This window comes from Balaenoptera physalus, assembly GCF_965194825.1.
Source record: "Balaenoptera physalus genome assembly, chromosome: 8".
Classification (NCBI taxonomy): domain Eukaryota; kingdom Metazoa; phylum Chordata; class Mammalia; order Artiodactyla; family Balaenopteridae; genus Balaenoptera; species Balaenoptera physalus.
Window position 1 is genome coordinate 104,422,186 of NC_138887.1, and position 22,397 is coordinate 104,444,582.

The following is a 22,397-nucleotide window of genomic DNA, read 5'->3' on the forward strand; positions in this document are numbered from 1 at the left end:
TAGCCTTTACAAGTGGTGAGTTCATCCTGTGGATTTATCGGTGCAGCTAGGTAAAGCTATAGATCAGTAGCTCTAGATATAAAGTGAACTGTAGTCCATTTTGACCCAATATACTAAGCTCAAGAGGGGTCAGAAAGTGAATCTGTAGAGCTGCTGACCTTCTGGCTTTGCCTCGGGTAATCACAGTAAGAGTGAAGGACCTCTTGGTATTTGTGTTTTCTGATGAGTGTGCTTGACTGGAAGGACTTTGTCCTAATCTCAAGGGAGGCACTGCAGTGGTCTCTGCCTTGACTCCCTATCACTCTGAGTCAATAGTATCTTTGCCCAAACAAAGAGTGTTTGCTGGTACTGAAAAAGAGAGTCTCATCTTGATTATTTCACATTAGTTTTAGTAGCCAGTCTTTTCACCGTCCTCCTCATTCTCAAGTATGCTGGAGTTTTGAGCAAAAGGAAACAACAACAAAATTTTTTTTATTATATCAGACAGTTGTCAAGAAAGTAAATGTCACATAACTCAGTGTTATGAACTAGCCTCAGTATTGGCAAGAGACAAATAAAGGGCTAAATCTCTTTTCAAGAAAGCCTTTGATAATTGATACGTGGGAGAAGAAAATTTTAGGGAAAAATGAAAGGGAATTTGTTTTTATTGTATAATTTGACAGTTTTGTACTGTGAAAGTGTTTCTTATCACCAAGGAAACACTAATGTTTCCTCACTAATCTTTGCCTGTCATTTTTGGTTTTTAATTGCACTTTAGATTGTATACAAAATAAAGGTATGTATATTTTTAAAGTAAAAATGGGGATGATTCAGTAATCATTGGTTTACATTATTTCAGAGCCAAGCAAGATGTTGAGAATGTGTGAATCTGAGTTGAAATTTTCTTTCTGCTCTCTGCCAAAAGAATGGAACGAGGATTCACTCAGTAAATATTTGTGGAGTGCCAGCTATGTGCTGGTGGTGGTTTCGATACTGAAATCTGTTTTAGATTTCCATGTAATGGAAAATGCCTGTCCCTGTCCTCATGGAGCTTACATGCTAGTGGGAAGACACAGGAAAACAAATAGATGATATTTAGCAACATTGATTTAGTCTCTATATTAAGTGTTTGTTTTGTGCTGAGCAGTGGTTAGGTCCTGGGGTATAGAAGTGAGTAAAACAGACAAAAATTCCTGTCCTCGTGGAGTTTACCTTCTAGTCAAGAAAGGCAGGCTATAAATTAGTAAGAGGGTATAACAGATGGTAAGAAATGCTGTGCTTAAAAAAAAATAAAATAAAATAAAAGCAAGGAAGGAGAATAGGGAGTTGCTGTTTTGAACAGAGTGGTCAGGGAAGGCTTCACTGAGGTTATATTCAAGCCAACACTAGAAGAAGGTGAGGGAGAGTCCAGAAAAGCACCCCAGGAAGAAGGAATAGCAGGTACAGGAAGATCCTCAAGCAAGAACATGATTGGAATTTGGGGGAGCAGCGAGGTCGGAGCTGGAGCACAGTGAGAAGTGGGGAGAGTGGCAGAGGGAGACGAGGGAGCTGGTGGGGGGTGTGTGGCAGAGTGGGTCAGGTCACGTGGGGTCTTGACCACTGTAAGGAGTTTGGTTTTAACTCTGGGTGTGTGGAAATCATCGTAAGGTTTTTGAGCCCAAGAACGGCACGACGTGTCTAACATGTTAGAAGGGCCACTCTAGCTGCTATACTGAGAATAGATTTTAGTGGGGGCCAAGGCAGATGAAGGTGTTCACATTCATGCTTTGTTAGCTTCTAAAGCTTGAGAACACCGAACTGTTTACATTTCCCATTTTGGTATTTCTTTCATTTATGGATTCTTGTTGGTAGAATCTCTGTCCTTGAGGATAATATGAGCTGACAGATAGATTTGACTCTTCTTCGATGCTCCAGACTTCTTTATATCAGTCAAGTCCACGTGGAATTTTTTCGAGATTAAATGTGCAAATAAAATACCAGGTATGATTGATCAGGTCAATTATGTGGATAAGTAAAATAGTTGGGCTGTCTTATTACTGTTGAGTACAAATGAGATGTTACTGCATTAGAAAACCTCAGGATTTATAGGTTCTACCAGTGTCTGTTATAATGACTGTTATAGCAGCACCAGAATAGATGAATATGAATGGATATGAGTTGGGAACTTGGGCCGTATGCTTGTTGGTAGTATTTGAATTTGAGTGTTTCTTCCATCCTGTATTAAGTAGATGAGATGATACCAGATTTCTTTAAAGATACTAAGTATCCATCTAATGCTTGTCATAGAAGCAGGTAAACTGAAGGGAAAACACAGATACTTGTCTCTGTTGTGATGTGCGCACAAACACTTTACATTTCGCCCCAGTTTTGGCTGTTCTGTTAGTGCTTGATCGAGCTCTTAACTCGTTTTTCTTGCCTGTAATTGGAAATAACCATATGTGATTGTTAAAGTGAAGTTGTTAGGGCTTGATCATTGAGTAATGTAACATTCATTACTTAACATTTAACTAAAATAGTTTTGTGACTTTTTATATGAAAGTATATGTTGTGAGGTAGAATTAGAGTGAAGAATAACCTTAATTGATATAAAAAAGAAAGTCACAGTAGGACAACATGGTTTTGGTAGGAAGTTATTAAAGCCCAGACATAAGATAGGAAATCCCAGCTGCTTGTATGAGAAAGGGAAAAAAGCCTAGAAATGGACATGCTAAACTGTGGGCAAGAATGAGATATCATCATTTAAAATCTAGGCAGTGGTCTGGATCATTAATGCAGTCATAAGAACTACAAGGCAGTCTTTTCATTCAGTTTAACTGTATCTGTATTTGTGTTCTGTATCCAGACTCTGCAACTCAAAAGGATAGTGTTGCCTTTGGAAAAGGTTGAGTGGAGCCTCTCAGAATTTAAGACCTTAAAATGGAAGCTGAAAAACTAAGGAGCAAAAAGCATGAGAAATAAAAGTTTGAGGGTAATTAAAAAATGATCTTTAGTTCTAAAGGGCTTTTAAACAGAGCAGTGAGTAGTGTTTCTGAAGTTCATTTGTTCTAGGCACTTTCTGTGAAGACTATGGGAAAAAATGGCTTGGACATGTGTTAGGAGGATACGCATGAAAATGCTTATATGCGGATTTGTTTTTACTACAAAAAAGAAAATATGATACTCTGTACTTTTAGAAGTAAGAATAACGTTGATTGTTTCATTAATTTTCATTTACCATCCCTTGCTTCTGAGGAACTTTACAGGATATTTCTAGTCTACAGTATCAATGAGGTGCTTGCACATTTGTTGTATTTTATTACAGATAATACGCACATTCAAAGGCATTCCCCTCCTCCCCTAATACTTCATCCAAGTTCAATGCTTTTCTGATTTTATGACTTAAAAGTTAGGGCCTCCACCACCTCCCCTGTGCCTCCATCAGCATCCTCCTCTGTCACATGTCCCAACGTGTTGTTCAGAGGCCCCAGTTCATTTCCTCCTCTCTTGGTCTTTCTCAAGGCAGGGTGGCAAAAATCTCTATCTCTCGGCTTTCTGTGTCATCTCACATATCCATTCACAATGACCTCTTGGGCCCTGTGTTCCTTATTTTCTCTTTTTCTAATAGTCTCTAATTAAAGTGATTTAGTTCTTGTTTATTGAAACTGAAATTCTTGTTTTTTCTGAACAGGTGATTTGGAGCAAATGAAGTTACTAGAATTCTAAGGAAGCAAAGGAAACTTGTGTTTGAGGAAGGATTTCTTTACTTGGGTTGTTTTTTTTAAAAAAATTTATTTATTTATTTATTTATTTTTGGCTGTGTTGGGTCTTCGTTTCTGTGCGAGGGCTTTCTCTAGTTGCGGCAAGCGGGGGCCACTCTTCATCGCGGTGCGCAGGCCTCTCACTATCGCGGGCTCTCTTGTTGCGGAGCACAGGCTCCAGACGCGCAGGCTCAGTAGTTGTGGCTCACGGGCCTAGTTGCTCCGCGGCATGTGGGATCTTCCCAGACCAGGGCTCGAACCCGTGTCCCCTGCATTGGCAGGCAGATTCTCAACCACTGCGCCACCAGGGAAGCCCTTTACTTGGGTCTTGATGTCATGATTTGAAAAGCTTGACTCTTCATGGATTTATTTAAGGAAGAAACAGAGTAACAGAATTTTTGAATCTTAACTATCCTGATTAAATTAGAATGGAATTAAAATGCTGTCACCACATTTCTAAAAGAACAGGGCTTTGAGAAATAAACATTTAGGTGGAATATGGTACCTTTCTTACATTTACCTGCATTTATTCTTTGATGGACATAGCCCTGTTTCTCCCCTCCCTTTTTCAAAAATCATATTTATTGAGCTAGCGTTTACATACAATAAAATGCATTATTTTTAGTTCAGTGAGTTTTGTCAAACGTATATATCCTTGAATGTGTTTCCATTGCCCCAGAGACTTCTCTCCTCCTTCTTTATAGGCCATACCCCCAACCCCATTTTGCTCCAAACAAATAACTGATTTGAAATCTATCACCATATATTATTTTTACCTGTTATAGAACTTCATAGCGTGTATACTCCTGTGTCTGGCTTCTTTTGCTCAGTATAATGTTGAGATTCTTCACATTTCTTCCCTTTTATTGCTGACTGGTATTCCCCCTGCCACCCTAAGTTTTAAAAGAACATTTCTTCATAACTGACTTTCTGATCAAAAAGCTGAAGCCTCAGGGCAATTTAGTATTAAAAGTTCTTTTAGCTTCTTATGTCTGCAGCTTTGGCTAAACTGTTTAGGAAATAGTTTTGGTGATGTTCATTTTCCACACAGCCTGATGCCATCTCCCCCACCCCCAAACACACACACACACATTCTACCTTCCTTTTCATTTTTCCTCCATGTAGTATGCAAAAATGAGGAGTGAGCTGATTACATTGTATATATCCTAGTGTGAAATGCCATAATGGTCTTTTTTCCCAATCAGAAGGGAGTTTGCCAAGCTTTACTGACACCCTGAAAGTTTATCTCCCACTATCTGGATCAAGAGCCTAGTTGGGTGTTGTATGACATAAAATTTATTTTTAACAGTTTCCATAGTAACCATTACAGAGGGAAAAGCTGAGAAGTATAGAACCAAGGTGATATAAGTAGAATATCAGAAATTAGATTCTGAGAGATTTTAACTAAGATTTAACATAGAATGGATTTAATAGCTAGAGTTCTTAACCCAGGCACCAAGAACTCCTAGAGGATCTAGGAATGGCCTTGAGAAATGTGTTTAAAAAATCAAATAAAACCATAAATGCTGATAAAAACCAGCATTCCCCTACCTCATCCTACCACAGTACTAATTCCAACACTTCAGAGGTACGGAATTTTACTCTTTTAGTTTTTGTTTTTGTTTTTTTTCAGATATTTGTGTTTCTAAGTAATATGCTTATACTACTTTTCTGGATTTTTCTATTTTAGACATTGTATATGAGCTTCCAGTTATGGTTTCTCCTTCACTCTTTCCCTCACCCCACCTCATCTTCTTCCCTCATCCTCTCTCTATAGTTGTGTCCTAGTTTTTGGTTAAACAGCTGGTGCTTATTTTATTATAACAACGTAAATATTTACATCTAAACCATCCAGCATACTATTTTTGCTTGTGCAATTTTGTTTTCGTTTTCCTTGGAGTTAATGATTGTAAAATCCCATTGCCTTTGTTCTTAATCGGTTTCCCCCTTTCCTGGATCCTCTGTTTCTCCTTTTGTTTTTCTCTTATATTGATGGAATACATTCTTCAGTAGCTTGCTGAGATATGGTGCATATGAGGTTTATTTTTTAAGAGCTTGCATGTCTGAAAATGCCTTTATTTTTTCCTCACACTTGATTGATAGGTTTTCTGGGAAATAATTCTCTCTTAGGAGTTTGAAGATACATTATTCCTTTGTCTTGTAGCTTTTAGTGTTGCTGTTGAGACACATTCTGATTCACAGTCCTTCGTATGGCTTTTTTTCCTCCTTTGAAAGCTTTTAGGATTGTCTCTGTATCCTTGTGTTCTTACGAGTCAGGATAATGTGCCCTGGGTCTTTTTTCACTCCATTGTCTCGAACACTCTGTGTGCCTTTTCAATCTGAAAGTTCATGTCTTTTGCTCTGGAACATTTTCTTTCATTTTATTATTATTTTTTCTCCACTTTGTCTCACTTTTCCTCCCCTGGAATTCTTATTTGGACCTCTCGGATCAACCAACCCCATTTTCTTTTATCTCCTATTTTCCTTTCTTTGTTTTTTGTGTCTTACTCTTTGGAGATTTCAAGAGTCTCTTCTAACCTTTGTATTGGATTTTTTTTTTCTATCATATTTTTAATTTCCAAGAGCTGTTTTTCATTTTCTGAATTTTTTATAGCATCCTATTCTTGTTTCATTGGTGTAATATCTTTTCCCCCAAGGGATATTAATTATAGCTTTTTTTTTTTTTTTTTTTTTTGAGGCAGAGGGAGCCCAGAGCACAGGCCCTGCCTCAAGTTTTGTTTTTGTTTTTAAACTTTGGGTTTATTTATTTATTATGGCTGTGTTGGGTCTTCGTTCCTGTGCGAGAGCCTTCTCCAGTTGCGGCAAGTGGGGGCCACTCTTCATCGCGGTGCGCGGGCCTCTCACTATCGCGGCCTCTCTTGTTGCGGAGCACAGGCTCCAGACGCGCAGGCTCAGTAATTGTGGCTCACGGGCCTAGTTGCTCCGCCGCATGTGGGATCCTCCCAGACCAGGGCTCGAACCCGCGTCCCCTACATCGGCAGGCAGATTCTCAACCACTGCGCCACCAGGGAAGCCCCTAATTATAGCTTTTTAAAATTTCTTTTTCCTGCCTAGTTTCTGTTCCCCTACTCCCCTCAGCACTTTTTTCTTTGTTTTGATGCCTGTCTTTCCATATTACAGGCTTTCCTTGACTGTGTGGTGATCCTTGGCTAACTGTTTGGATGGAGGAGGGAGGTATACTACAAAGCTGAGACAGAGCTCACAGCATGTGGTGGGGCTTGTCTAGCGATGATTGGGTAGGGACCCAGCAGTTTCCTTGGTGAAACCTCAAATATCACTATCGATAGGTCTTTTCACTTGGTTGTTTTTCCCAGGGGAAAGCCATCAGTTTCCTGTGTTGGGGCTCAAAGTCAAGCTGAGTGTTATCGGAGCCAACCCAGGAAGGAGGCTGAGGGTCCAGGGAGGGCTGAGGACCTTACTTGTCGGTGGGTCCACTTTGACTTCATCTTCCTCTTTTCTGTCCAGTGCCTCACACCCTCCTCTCAGCTGTCTGGCATTCCCTGGTCCAGATTCTTTCTAGTTCAGTTTCTTCAGATTGTAAACCTCCTATTTGGCCAGTGCCGTGGGGGAGGGAATTACATGTCTGTGTGGTTTGATGAGGATGTTGGATGCAGGCTCAAAATACTTAGTTTCAATCCTGTACTCTTGCCTTCAATATTCTTGGTGCCTCCTTTTCAGTGTTAGCAAACCTCACTTGATGCCAGCCGTCTTCTTACCAGCTTCCAAGGGTTTCTTGCCATCCTTGCTGTTCCCTCCTCTCTGTTCTGTCTTTTCTTGGTATTTTATGCTAAAAAATAAATAGAATTATTTTGTTAACTCTTTGGGATTGATGGAAGGAGTAGAGGTGATTAGAACCTTCTTCAACAGATTGTCAAAGGGGTCTGTAACTCCCCCAAAAGCTAACAGTCATTCTTCTGTGCTAATCAAGACAGATTACAAAATCTGTTTATTCAGGGCTCTTTTTACATTGGACAGTTTGATAAAAGCATGATTTAGATATTGTCCTAAAGTTGTAGGATTGGATTAGATGCTGTCTCAAGATACCTTCTAATTGTAGCATTCAATCTTCATATTTTCCATGTTTGCTGGAAAAATGTCAAAATTTAGTTTTACAGTCACCAAAAAATAGCATCATGAGCCTGTGTACCACCACACCAAATGTTGTAAAAGAAGACAGATTTTTAATTGTTAAAAACATGGTAGACTTTCTAGGGTGATGGGAATGTCCTATATATCGATGAAGGTTTGGATTATTGCAGGTGTGTATGCATTTGCTAAAACTCATCAAGTGATACACTTTCATGCATAAATTTTACCTCAAACAGAAAACAAAACCAAAACTGTAAACAAACATGAAATTCTAATTTAAATAAAAATACATGTAAAGGAATGTCAAAAGTATATGAAAGTAGTTCTATGAATTGTGAAAGGTCATGATTCTTTTTATTTTTTCACGCTATAAAAATCAAATTTTTAATTAGGGTAGAACATGAAAATCCACTTATCATGTACATGGTGACTACCCTTCCCTGCTGCTCTTCTCCTATGTTATCAAGCTGTGCCTAGGCTGGTCAGCAAACTGTGCAGATCTATGAGAATGCCTGCAACTGTCTTATTTAATACCTAAAATCAGAATACACGGAAAAAATTCCTGGTATGTTTTAATTCCCTTTATTTCACGACTGTCTCTGGAAGCGTCTACTCTTTTCTGGAAACTGGGCTTACCTTCATTTTAGTCAGTTGAGACGAACGTCCATTTCCTTCGTTATCAACTTCAGCTAAAGTTCTAGACCCAGAAGGATGGACCAAGTGACCTATCAGCTGAATAGGAAACATGCCAGGAAGAATGGGGAAGGAATAATAGCACGGACTCTCAAATCAGTCATTCCCTTCTAGATATATTAACTTTGGTGTGGAACTTCATATTTTCAGAGTATATGCTCTATATCCTGAGTAATTTTCTCCTTTCACAGGAGAGAAAATGCAGAGAAGTGGAGACCTGAGCAAGTGAGTCTGTGTCATAACCAGGATTAGAATTTCGCAAGCAGATTAACCACAGCAGAATGAGTGGCAGTGATAACTAGGAACTGTTACTTATAGCAGTACTGGTGAAGAATACTAACCAAATTGTGGGTTTAGGCTGGAAAGACTTTGGACTGACCCAAGATTGAAACTGTTCTCTTGTAGGTAAAAGAGAATCTGCTTTCATGCAAGATGTTGTTGCACTGCAAACGAGATGAGCTTCGGAAATTGTGGATTGAAGGAATTGAACACAAGCATGTCCTGAACCTGCTGGATGAAATCGAGAATATCAAGCAAGTGCCTCAAAAGCTGGAACAGTGCATGGCCAGCAAGCACTATCTCAGTGCCACCGACATGCTGGTAAGAGCACAGCCTGCGCTCCTGGGCATTTCTGCTAAGATAGAGTGCTTCCTTCTGTTCTCTCTGAATTCTGTATGAAGCACATGACAAACTGCCCTCTTGGGATTCACGTGCCCTTGCAGGTGAAGCCTGCCTGGTTCTCTTCCTAATGTCAGTGTTTGCAATAGTAGGCGATTATTATTTACATTGTCTGCCTTTGGAACAGCGGCAAGAAGTATAATGGTAAGAAACCAGTACTTAAGTCATGTTGGAATGGTAATGAGAGGTGTTTGTTTTAGCTTCAGAGGAAGATAGTTAATGAATCCCATTTTGAAGAATGAAATCTGCATGAGAGAGAAGTTTAGGAGATTTATAAACTATGTTCCACAAATTCTGTGAAGGACTATTTACATTAGGGCTTTGTTTTTTTCCTTTAAGTTGATAAGAAAGAAAATAATTTTGGGGGGAATAATTCTGGAATAACTTTGTCCAGCAGGACTATTCCACAGCCTAGCCTTTAGCCTGTATCTTCATCCATTCTGCTACTTTTTAAAAAAAATTAATTTATTTAATTAATTTATTTTTGGCTGCATTGGGTCTTCATTGCTGTGTGCAGGCTTTCTCTACTTACTCTCTGTTGCCGTGCGTGGGCTTCTCATTGCGGTGGCTTCTCTTGTTGCGGAGCACGGGCTCTAGGCATGCAGGCTTCAGTAGTTGTAGCACGTGGGCTCAGTAGTTGTGGCTCGTGGGCTGTAGAGCGCAGGCTTAGTAGTTGTGGTGCACAGGCTTAGTTGCTCCGCGGCATGCGGGATCTTCCTGGACCAGGGCTTGAACCCGTGTCCCCTGCGTTGGCAGGTGGATTCTTAACCCCTGTGCCATCAGGGAAGCCCATTTTGCTACTTTTTGAATTAGGAATGAAAATTCAGAGAAGGTTGCAGCTGGTGGTACATGTGGCTGAGCGTCAAGATAATGAATAAAAAAATAAAAATACACATCTTGCTCCCTAAAAGCGCTAACTTTCCTAGGGCCTGTGGCTGTTAGCAAGGGCTGCTCATTCCACCTCCTCTTTCCACACAAACTTCCCTACTTCCTTCTCACAGTTGTCTGGCGACTACGGAAACTCTCAGGAGTAGATGGACTGTATTTGGATTTTCTTTTCACAGTAGGTGAAAATCCCTTATCTTTGTTTCAACAAAATAGATTGGCTGTAACACTGGGGGGAAAAAAAAACAAACACTGAGAGGAATTAGTGGGAGAAAAACAGGTTAAATCCTCTAAGTGGTTCTAATTCATTCAGACTTTCAAGAGGAATTTTGCTCTAAGTCCGTCATAAGAAGCTTTAAAGGAAATTTGGTAACCAAGAGATGAGATGTGCCGTGATATTCTCTCATATATTAAAACCTGGTTGTGTGATAGTGAATAGTCAATTTGCACAGTGGAGGGAGATTAATAATGGTCTTTTCTTTGGAGTGGTAAAATAATTGGGTATTTTCGGTATCTTTATAGTGTCATCTTCCTTAATAATGACTATACGGTGTCCAACAAAAAAGTTAGTCACCTCTTAGCTTTGCTGTTGGTTTATGTGTTAGGAAGGCATATATGTGCTAAATATTCAAGATTCAGCAATCTGAATAGATAAGCTTATATATATTTGTGTAGCATTTACACATCTATTTGAATCATGATTTTTTGTAGTGGGCCTGCTTTTAAGTAAGTGCCATATATTAAAAATAGGTTGTTAGAATTTATTTTGGTGTTAATTATGTTCATTTTAGGATTTCAGATTTTAGAATTAGCCTTTATTCCTTAAGGGCTAATTTATTTAAGAGCTAATTAATAATGAACACTGTCTTTTCTTTTTTTGTTTTGACTTAAGGACCTCATTAAATACTTCTTTAAATTCTTGGCTGTACGTTACAGAAATTCAGCTCTAGCTAGCTTAGGTAAAAGAATTGCTTTACTCATGTAACCAATCTGGTAAAAGAACAGGAGTATATGTGCAATGCCATCTGTATGTTTTTGCATGTTTTTTCATTGTTTTACTATAGACTTTCTTCCACATGTGGGCAGGGTTTGGGTGTGTGGGGAAAAGAAGGGTTGTGAGCTGTATTTTACATTTTTCCAGCTTTGCAGAGGAAAATAATCTTCTAATTGAAAAATGGGGGTCAGATCTAGATTAGGCAGCTTGGGTACTGTGATTGTCAGTTCCAACTAAAACTATGTGGTTGGGGGAAGGGGTGTCCTGGGGAGTTGTGTGGGAAGGAAGGGCAGTCACCTCTAGAAGAGAGTAAGTGTGAGAGAGATATTTCCCAGAAGTTCCTCTTTTTCTGTTTGTAGTTCTTTATGTACTCTGGATACTTATCCTTTGTCTGTTAGATGGATTGTAAATATCTTTTCCCAGTTGGTGGTATATCTTTTTGTTTAGGGTGTCTTTTATTAAAAAGTTTTAAAATTTAATTCAATAATGTTTTTCATTCTTTATTTCCTTTGTTATGTGACTTATTTTGAGAAATTTTTTTATCCTACTGTCATAAAGAGAATCTCTTATATCATTGTCTTTAATCCATTTAAAATGTATTATCATATATGGTGTGAACTAGGGATCTAATTTTACCTTCTCTATGGCCACTTGGCTCAGACCATTTATTGAATTCATTTCCTACCGATTTATAATTCCATCTTGGTCACATAGCAAGTTTTCACATGTGCATGGGTCTGTTTCTGAGCTCTTTATGTTGTTCAGTTGGTCTTGTCTGTATCTCCACCAAAACCATGTTGTTTTAATTACTATAATTTTATAATATATCTTGATAGCAGGTGAAGACATTCCCTCACTTTGCTATTCAGAACTGTCTGTGCTATTCTTGGCCCTTTTCTCTTCCATATGAATTTTGGTATCAACTTGTCAAGTTCCATGAAAAGTGTGATGGGATTTTGATTAAATTTAGGAGAATTTCATCTTTGTAATATCAGGTCTTTTAGAACAGGGTATCTCTCATTTATTGAAGTCTTAATTTATGTGCTTTATAATAATGCTTAGTAATGTATTCCTTAGAGACAGTACATGTATTTTGTTAGTTTTACTTCTGGCTATCAGCTCCTGGTTGCTTTTTAAAATAGTGGCTCTTTATTAATTATAATTTCTAGTTATTTGTTGCTGATGTATAGGGATGTGATAGATTCCTTTTTTATGAAGTATAAATTTCCTTGAACCTAATCCTTATCCTGCTTGCTTGGAAAATGATGATTTATTCTTTAAGACTTGGCTCAAATTTCATCAAGTTTCTGAATGTCCCAGGTAATTAGATGCTTCTCTTTTTTTAAAAAAGAATTATTATATATTTTTATTGTGGCAAGAATAGTTGACATGAGTAGATGCTTTTCTTTGTTTCCATAAGTTGTGTGTATTTCACTGAAATATAATTGCTTTTGTTTGTGTGGTAGGTCATTGAGGGCAGGGACTATATCTTACCTATTTTTGTCTACCCTGTACTTAGCATAATGTACTTCACATGGTCAGAGTTCACAGATGATTAGCCAAATGGGTAACTCTGTGGAAGACTTTGATACCACTAAACAGAGAAAAGGAAAATTCCTCTCTAGGAGCTCTGGTCTGATTTTTTTCTCCTCTGGTTTGGGGTTTTTGTTAGGTTTTGTTTTTGTTTTTTTAATGGCAAGGTTCTCTAGTTTCTAACCGTTCCTTTCTGCAATATTTAAATGGACAACAGAAACAATAATTATAATAATAGCTAATATGTGTTGAGCCCTCACTATGTGCTGGTACCATTTTAAGTATGTTACATTTGTTAACACTTTGAATTCTCACAACAACCCTATGAGAGATAGGTTTCTGATATCCTCCCCATTTTCCAGAGGAGGTAGTTGCTTTGGATGACCTGGGGGTTTAGCATATTCTAATATACAATGACGATTTCATGGAGGTAGGATTTAAGATGTGCTCAAAAGGTTGGAAATATTCTTCAATTTGGTCTTTTGTATATGAGTAAATAGTAAGGTCTATAATTGCTCTTTGATTGGACTTCATATGAGAAAATAATCACATTTCCTTTCCCCATGGTAATGTGCTATTAGAAGTAAAATCTACTTAAGGCATCTCAAGGGTCCAAATGGAAATCTTTGCTAAAAGACATCAGAGGAGGACTTACCTGGTGGCGCAGTGGTTAAGAATCCGCCTGCCAATGCAGGGGACACAGGTTTGATCCCTTGTCCGGGAAGATCCCACATGCTGCAGAGCAGCTAAGCCCGTGCGCCACAACTACTGAGCCTGCGCTCTGGAGCCCGTGAGCCACAACTGTTGAAGCCCATGTTCCTGGAGCCTGTGCTCTGCAAAAGGGGAAGCCACCGCATGAGAAGCCCGCGCACCTCAACAAAGGGTAGCCCCTGCTCGCCCGCAAGTAGAGAAAGCCCATGCGCAGCAACGAAGACCCAAGACAGCCAAAAATAAATAAATAAAAATAAATTACAAAAAAAAGAAAAAGTACTTTCCTTTAAAAGACATCAGAGGAAAGTGAAGACAGAACAGTCTAGTCTTTCAAACCCCTCTGATTTGCTTAGATCTTTTTATCAAGAGATTTTGTCTTTCCATTTTTAAGGCCGGTGCAGATGCCCAGTAATTTAATCCCTACTCAGGTTAATAAATTCAGAGTAAATAAATCAGTGGTGACCCATGGCTCTTGTCAGCTCCTGCAGTTCCTATTTCACCATCAGTCTGGGCTGATAGCTATACACTTGGCTTCTAGATGGGATATTTATGTCTTTTGATAACCTGAGTATTGCATAAAATAAATTGTCATGACAGGAGATGTCTGCAAATAGGCATGGCCTTTTGTTTCCTCCTTCAAGGTAAACAGCTGCTGTTAGCCTATGAAAAGCTAAAAGTGATCCAACAAGAAGCCTGTATCCGTCACATTGAAATCAGAGACTTGATTAATACTGTAGCCTGTAGCTTTGTGATATGTACAGTTTAAATTAGACCTCTGCAGTCATTGTGCTGGGTTGATGCAAGTGCATTAATGACATAATTTCTGGTTGCTGCATCACATTTCTGCAGTTTGTCCTTTGTATTCCACTCACATTAATTGAAGTAATTTTGCCAGTGAAGCGTGTTTCAAACCTCTGCATTTAAATTGAAATTTTAATTCCCTTATTGTCTTGAAAAGACGGCAGAAGTTGCCTTGTTACAGGTTTCATTATCACTCAGAACACTCCAGCTGCTGGTTCTAATGTACAATGACTGATTAATTCTGGGAAGAATTATTAATGTAAGAACAGCAGCTTCTTCCCAGTGGCATGAGCTAACCAGGAAGGTATTTCATGATAGTTAATATTTTCACGAACTATTTTTTTAATGAGAATTTTGTGTGGAAGTCTGCGTCGAACTGAAATTGCACAGATGAGCTTTGAAAACCACTTACACAAGTTCTGATTTATCAACCCATAGAAGTCAATTCATAATTGCATTCAATCAGTGGAAACCAAGCCAGTGTGAGTAGTTTTGAAGCACTTTACCTGACAGTCACAAGGCTTGTGACTAAAATAATTTTTTCATTTCTAAGGCTTCCTGAGATTGTAGAGATTTTGAATGTCTCTTGATCATTTTGTCTTTTTTTAAATTTATATGCCTTTTAAAAAAGAATCCATAGCTGTATAGTCAGGTAAGGATTATTATGATAATTATAATAACAACATATATATGTTGGCTGCCTTCTTCCCAGAGGATCCCAGAGTGCTTTGCTGAAAGAATGGTATGGTGGAATTATTTCACTTACCCTATGAAGATGTGGCCACATCTGGGGTGAAGAGAGTAAAACAGCTATTTAATTGCATAGTTTTTTAAGATCCTATAATAAAAATAGGTATATGTGTAATATTTTTAGTTTACAAGAGCCTTTGCAATTGTTGGACAACATTCAAGGCTGTGAATGTCAGCGTGGGTCTTAGTGGGGGTCAGGTGGACCTGTGCTTGAATCCCAGCTTTGACCTTTACTAGCTGGATGACTTGGGGCTACTTATTTAATTTGACTTTGCTGAAAGTTGGAGTTGAGAATAATTGTATGCCCCCAGAGTTGTTGAAGGGATTAAATGAAATATTAAGCTATGTATGTAAAGCACGCACAGTATACATAGTAAGACCTTAGAAATGTTATTTATAATTGATTGATTATGTTTACTGATACTGTAAGAAAGGATGTAGTGATTGCTATCATGTTATACCCTCAAAAACCCGTGTGAGGTGGACTTGTTTTGAGCTGATAAGAGTTGAAGTAGGGCTGGCTAAGTTAGGCATTTTTGATTCATTTTCTTCTTGCCCCGAATGAAAGACCACTCCACATTTTATATGGTCAAGGAATTCCTGCAGGCAGAGATAGGATTTTTCTCGGAAAACAAGTCTAGTCTGCTCTAACACAGGCACAGATGGATGATCAAGACCCCAGAGTTCTAGGCCATATTTTCGGGATTTGGCATGAACAAATTTCAGTTTCTGTGTCATCAGTCACCTCTTCAGCCTACATCAAGTATATGTTCAATGGGTACCCACTGACTGTCCAATTATGAGCAATGTAATTTGTTGGTAAACTATCCAAGACCAGTTGGTTGCAAAATCTAGTCTTAGGTGACTAGATGTGTTAATCTCTTGGGTATTGTAATCAGATACAAGCCAATTCACTATAAGAGAGTGCTTATCCCAAATGTCGATTTTAGTATCAGAGTAGCTGATGTTCAGTTATTCTTTCTGTCATCGCTTAGATGGCAGGACCAGTGGACCAGTGAGGTTGGTCCTGTTGGTGCCAGTAAAACTGTGTCATCAGCAAATAAACTAATTCCTCTTTTCTCAGATTATGGGCAGGCAAAGGGTGACCATGCATCCACTGATTCATGTGCAAGAAAAAAGGGGCCAAAGTGCATATCCCTTTCATCTGGCTTGAAAGATTCTGATATCTCACAGGACTGATTTTTCTTATCCTGACTCTGGGAATGGTACTGAGGTGAAAGCACTGGGAATATCAGGAGCCGAAACTCCAGCGAACTTATTGGACCTAACCCGAAAGTGGCTCAGTGGCTGCAAAATGTTTCAATATTCCATATAGATTTCCCTACATGATAAAAAAAAAAATGTATCAGTGATCAATAATGAAACAGCCACCATTCAAGCCCATTTGTTCCTAGTGTAGAATACTGATCTGAAAGACTGATGCCAGTATTCTATACTCATAATTTGTCAGCAAAGAATTTGGCACATATTTTGATAGACAGACAAATGAATGTGACGATGCCATTGTTGATTACTTGTGTTGTTGGTATGTGGATCTGTGAAGGTGGCCTTAAACTTGAAGGAGCTTACGTGCTAGGAGGAAGAGGCAGATGATGAAGAAATAAACAGCATCTCATATCATCATCAGTGCAACAGGAGTTCCAGGAATATGGGGGCTGGGAGTGGGGTAGTCTGGTGTGCTATTTTAATTGTCTGGTCAGCCGTAGCTGCTTTCAGCTGCATTTGGGAACCCTGAATTCCCTCAAACACCTACATCTGATTTTCTTGGCAAAAAGATGAAGGAAAAGCTGAAGATAAAGTTAGTAAATGAGTAACCTCGGTTTTTGGATCCCAAATTAAGTAAGCAGCTTGAGTGTGGCAGCGTTATGTTTCTCCTAGAGAGTAAAAGTACAGGGCTTTGTAGTAACTATTTTTCTTGCTGCTCATTGCCCTTTTAATTTATGTTTGTTTTTGAAGGCTGGGGTTTTTAAAAGCCACACTGTTTGATAGGCACTGGCTTATTGTAATAGCTTTCCTTCTCTTTTAGTTTTAGTTTGCCCTTTCTATCTGCTCTTCATTTGCCTCTTTTATTTTAAAGCAAATACAAATTCTGTTTTATTTCACTAAACCTCATAAGGTTCAGCAGTTTTCAGCTGGCTCACTTGGCTGTAGGGCAGTGGTTCCCAAACTCTGCCCATTAGGGAATCCTTCAAGAATCCTAAAGCCCAGGTTGCACCCTAGACTGATGACATTGAAATCTCTGGGGGTGGGATGCTAGCTTCAGTAATTATTGGCATTCTCCAAGGGATTCCAATGTTCAGACCGATTTGGAACCAGTGATGTGTAGGGTACAGCTTATGCTATGCAGTAGACCAAAACTAATTGTCCTTGACTTCATTTAACACTTATATTTGAAACCAAATATTTGTGTAAGACAGACATCCCATGGCAATATTGACCTTTATGTAGAAATGTTGTAGGTTGACTAAAGTTACTTTGTTGCTGTCCTCTCGTGCGGTTTTTGGATAGAGCTGATGCGTATTTGGCTCTTATTCTGATTTTATAGCCCGATTATTTGGTCAGTATGAGTTTTGTTGAATGGCTAAATTAGATGCTCTCCAGGTTTGAGCTGACTTGGAACTCTGTAGAGCTGTCATCTCGGTGCTCTGATTTCTTTATCTTTACTGTGCCTTCTTATCTGACTTACTGCTGGGATTGAATGGATTGAAATTGGGGCAATACATTTACTTATTGACAAGTGGTGGCTAGGTACAACATGGTATAGTAAAAACAAAATGGGTTGAAAAGCCAGACGTTCTTAATTCTAGTCCTGACCCAACAACCCACTAGTTCTGTGAGGTTAGACAGATATATCACTTTCTCTCTGTTCTCCAGTATCCTCTTCTGTAGAGTGGATATACAGATACTTACTCCGTGTACATTATAGAATGGCTGTGAGAATAAAAATGAAACTTTGTGCCGGTAAAGTGCTTTGGGAAACAGAAGGCAGTATACACATTTCCAGTGGTGTAGGTAACATGATAGTTATCACTGTCACACGGCACCAGGTGAAAAGAAAAAGTGGTAGTCCGGGGCTTCTGATGTTGAGCAGCATTTCTCTCCTGGTCCTGCCATCACTAATGCTTACATGTTGTAATCGGTTCAGCCATATGCGCACGTGCTTACATTTACACACTTCAAGTCTGTAGGAGGAATGATCTCAGTCCAGACTAACACACAGGTCCTTTGCTGATATCGTCCTTCTCATGTCTGGTTTCAGCCTCACGTATGGATTTGCTCGAACAGGATTTTGACTGGTCAGTCTGTGGCCAGGTGGGGACCCTAATGTATGTGTAAATGGCAGCAGATGGCAACGCCTGTTGTTGCTGGGAGCCCTCTCTCAACCTGGTGGTGGTCTGAGAATGCTGATCAGTAGTTTTTGCTTGGCTTTAACAAGATAGGGGGAGCTTGCTAAGGAAGTCTGTTTTCTTTGCGATCCATCCCAATACTAATTACTTGTGGTTGCCTAGCTCTTAAAATGAAAAAAAGCCATATTCCTCTCACATTCTTTTGTGGGATTTTAATAGTTCGTGTTAGTAAAGAGCTGTAGAAGTGCTGAGCATTTCTAATGGGTTTGGGGCTCTTGCAGAATGTGTGTCCTGATTTAAGTGATTTGAAGTGATTCTCAGAGACCTCCTTTGCCACCTCATAAGAGGAGAGTGTCCTGTAACTTTTTCTTGTCCGCAAACAACAAATAAGATGACAAGGTAAGTGACTTTGGGACATTTGTTAAATGAGACTGTCTTTCCCAGTCGTCTCTTCTCTTGTATTTTTATTTATTTATTTATTAAAATTAATTAATTAATTAATTAATTTTTGGCTGCGTTGGGTCTTCGTTACTGTGCGCAGGCTTTCTCTAGTTGCGGTGAGCGGGGGTTGCTCTTGGTTATGGTGCGCAGGCTTCTCATTGCGGTGGCTTCTCTTGTCGCGGAGCACGGGCTCTAGGCGCAGGGGCTTCAGTAGTTGCAGCACGTGGGCTCAGTATTTGGGGCACGGGGGCACTAGAGTGCGCAGGCTTCAGTAGTTGCAGCGCATGGGCTCAGTAGTTGCAGTGCGCAAGCTCTAGGGTACGTGGGCTTAGTTGCTTCACGGCATGTGGGATCTTCCCAGACCAGGGCTCGAACCCGTGTCCCCTGCATTGGCAGGCGGATTCTTAACCACTGCGCCACCAGGGAAGTCCCTCTTTTCCTGTATTTTAGAGTAGAAAACTAAGTTCCAATGCTCTTTTTACAGAGCACTGATGGTGAAACCAAGTGAGGCCCCGTGGGTCTCCAGGGCATGGAGGCCCTTTTGTCCCCCGTTTCTTGTCCAGCCTCCATGACCTGCCCTGAGTTCCAAAGGGCAGATTTGAACAGTCGCTAATCAAGGGAGGAACAGGCAAGAACCCACCTGAGGCGAGATTAAAGGGACCAGAGAAGCTCATCAAGATGAGGAGACAGACCACCTGAGAGGAGACTAAGGGAGAGCAAGCCCTGCTCACCCCCTAATCTTGTCAGAGAACCCCCCCCCCCCCGAACCACTGCTATAAAACCCTCAGCAAATCCTCCTGGGCTGGGACACATTGAAGGCAGGAGCCCACTGTGGCTCCCTTTGCCTGCCAAAGTCATAAAGCTCTTCTTTTCTACTTCACCCCAAACTCTGTCTTTGAGATTCTGAGATTCGATTTGGCACCAGTGTACAGAGAGGCCAAGAGCTTTTGGTAACAATGGGAACTGAGAATTGAAGGCATCATAAGATTAGGAACAAAGAAGGATTTTTTCATGAGCTTTTCCATAAGCAATTACAGTTCTTATAAGGTATTAGGTATAGTTTAATTTCATCAGGAAAGTGATTGTGAACAGAGCTGTTAAGTCCATTTAGAACAAAATAATGCTCTTAAGTTGGCATTATGCATCAGAAGCCCTAAATAACTTTGGACTTGGAATTCTACTTCTTGAATATTATGTTAAGGAAAGAATTAAGAATTTTAATTGTGAAGTGTTCAAAAATATGTATACAAGGATAATTATCACAGTAAGATTTATGGAAGTAAAAAAAATTAGCAGTTACCTAAGTATAGTGAGTTGGTTTAAGTCATTTATGGAGTATTCATATTATGGACTAGCAAGAAAATACTAAAAATCATGTTTAGTGATGGGCAGATGGTCCCAAAATATTTCCAAATGAAAAAAGCATATTGAAAAGTAACAGTATTTTTGTAAAAGCTCTGTGTGGAAAATGATTGGAAGGAGTCAGTTTAAAATGTATTTTATCTGATCAGTAAAAATATGGATCTTTTTTCCTTGTGATCTGTTTTTCAAGTTTTCTTGATTGCACATCTATTACTTTTCTAATTTGAAAGGAAAAAGTTAAGAAAAACATTTTTGGGTCTCACTTTTTTTTTTTTTTTTAAATATGTAAAATTGGCATGGGGCCTCAGTCTTAACAACTTTTAAAGACACCTGAAAATAGAAAATTCTTACCTTTCATTTCTTGGATACTGTCATTCTGTGAGGCTTGTGTTAATGGGATGGCTATTTTAGAAGACCTGGTTGCCCATACTTTACAAGAGAAAAAAAAAAAAAAAAGACTTGCTTTAATAAAATATGGGAATTAGATGTGGTAGAATGCCCTGATGTTTAAAAAAACCAAAAATAAAGGAGAACCCTCAAAAAAGCTTAAGAATAGTTTAGTAGACTGATACGCTTTTAGAACAAGTCAGTGGTTCATGGCAGTCATAGGATGAGATCTTTGATGAAGTTAGAAGGCACATTTGATCTCTTTTGAGTTTTTTTTTTCTGAGATAGATTTGAAGATCCTTTACAGGAGAAATTCACAAGGAAAAGGCCTTTTCTTTGACAGCACTTTATTTTACAGGCCCCCCTCCCTTCCTTCACTTATCAATAACTTCATCTCATTTGCTTTATCCTGTAAATTCCATTATCTCCCAGGCAGTCTATTGCATTAAGCCTTTAGTACCTAATATCGCCTCATTTACATTGACACGTGCTTGACCTCAGCCCTTGTCCTTTGTTAATGCGCCAACAAGCACTGATACCTCTCTGGAGCATTATCATTTGGCTGTTACCTCAACTACTAACAACCCTCCATTTGAGCTGATGAAGGTTTATTAAATACAAAACATGCAATAACCCTGGCAGTAATGAAGGGAGAATGGAGGTGGCCAGCATCCTGTTCGTGGTGGTGAGAGCCTGCTGAGTCCGCATAATAGGTATTGGGCTTCCTGAGGGAGAAGAAAGGGCACCTGAATGCGGCTGATCAATATTATGTTAGCAAACTGACTTATTCTAAGAATGGGCTTTTTTAATGGCCTGATTTGATCGCTTTAGATGGGCTACAAGGTGAGGAGTTAGGGGAAAAAAAAGTGTTCTTGCTCCAGACACTTGGCCTTGCCCTATGCAGCTTTCTTGGGAAGTCTGTCTTAAGTACCAAACTGTCAGTAGCCCTGAGGCCTTCAGTCAGAGGCCAAGCTGAACCCTAGGGAGCCAGAAACCTCTGTCTTCTCCAGTGAAGCTGAGATCAGGGATTCTGTTTTTCCTCTAGACCCCTAGGACTCCCTGAAACCTCCACAGTAGCCTGAGCCCTTTTTTCTCCCTTGTAAGTCCCATACTCTTTTCCTCCCTCCACCAACCACTTTTGCGTGCAGAGCAGTCTAAGCCGTCCTCTACTTAGGCCACATGTGGTGGCTCGTGTCATGCTATAAACACAAGTGAGCGGATGACATTTATCCTTAAGAAAGTTTTTAAGTGCTGTTATCAAGTTTATATCTAACAGGTAGGAGTTTTGTGCACAAAATCCTTTGGGGTCACATGCTTGTGTTTTATATCCCATATAATACTGTATTCTGCAAGTAAAATTGTTGCTAGTTTCTCTATGCAGTTAAATACCTAGGACTCTATACGGGCCACAACATACTACAGAGTACAGTGATTTCCTAGATGCATCAAAGCTTTCAGGCTGGCTCCTTAAACTGTTAGATTGAAACAGCCGATAGTTGATCATTTTTGACTCATGAAAACAGTGGTTTCGTATTTCAAACTAATACGTGAAATCACCTTTTTTTTAAACTTGCATTTGGTTTCTTTTACCAGTTTCTGTCTGATAAAGAATAAAATCTCTGCTTTGGGAAATACGGTATAGCTAAATGGGAATGTTTGCTAAGTGAATGATCTGGGATTCTTGTGAGAAACATCTTCCTTACTTGTGCTGGGATGGGTATGAATCATACTTGATTCAGAGCGAGACCTCTTGGGCCCATCTGGGCCCCCCTGAGCCTGAATGTGGAGAATTCTAGGTAGACTGCTGTCTTGAGGATTAGGGCCTGAAGACACCAGAGTTTGCCTTCCCACAGTTTAGGGGCCCATGGCAGCAGGCTGGTGACCTGGATGGTAAGTAAATCTCAGGTTCCAAGGCATGTTTCTTTTGTTGTTCATAGCCAAAGGTTTTTGGTGTTCTTATTTAGTTGA

At 39.5% G+C, this 22,397-nt stretch overlaps 1 protein-coding gene across 2 annotated transcripts in view; it reads left to right on the forward strand.

The window, feature by feature from the left end:
• The window catches only part of EXOC4 (exocyst complex component 4), an 808,183-nt gene that overhangs the window by 22,364 nt on the left and 763,422 nt on the right, over positions 1-22,397 (forward strand). For both annotated transcript variants that reach the window (XM_082472899.1, XM_082472898.1), the window contains exon 3: positions 8,925-9,119. In XM_082472899.1, coding sequence (XP_082329025.1) covers positions 8,925-9,119 — 195 coding nt within the window. The remainder of the gene's footprint in view (positions 1-8,924; positions 9,120-22,397) is intronic.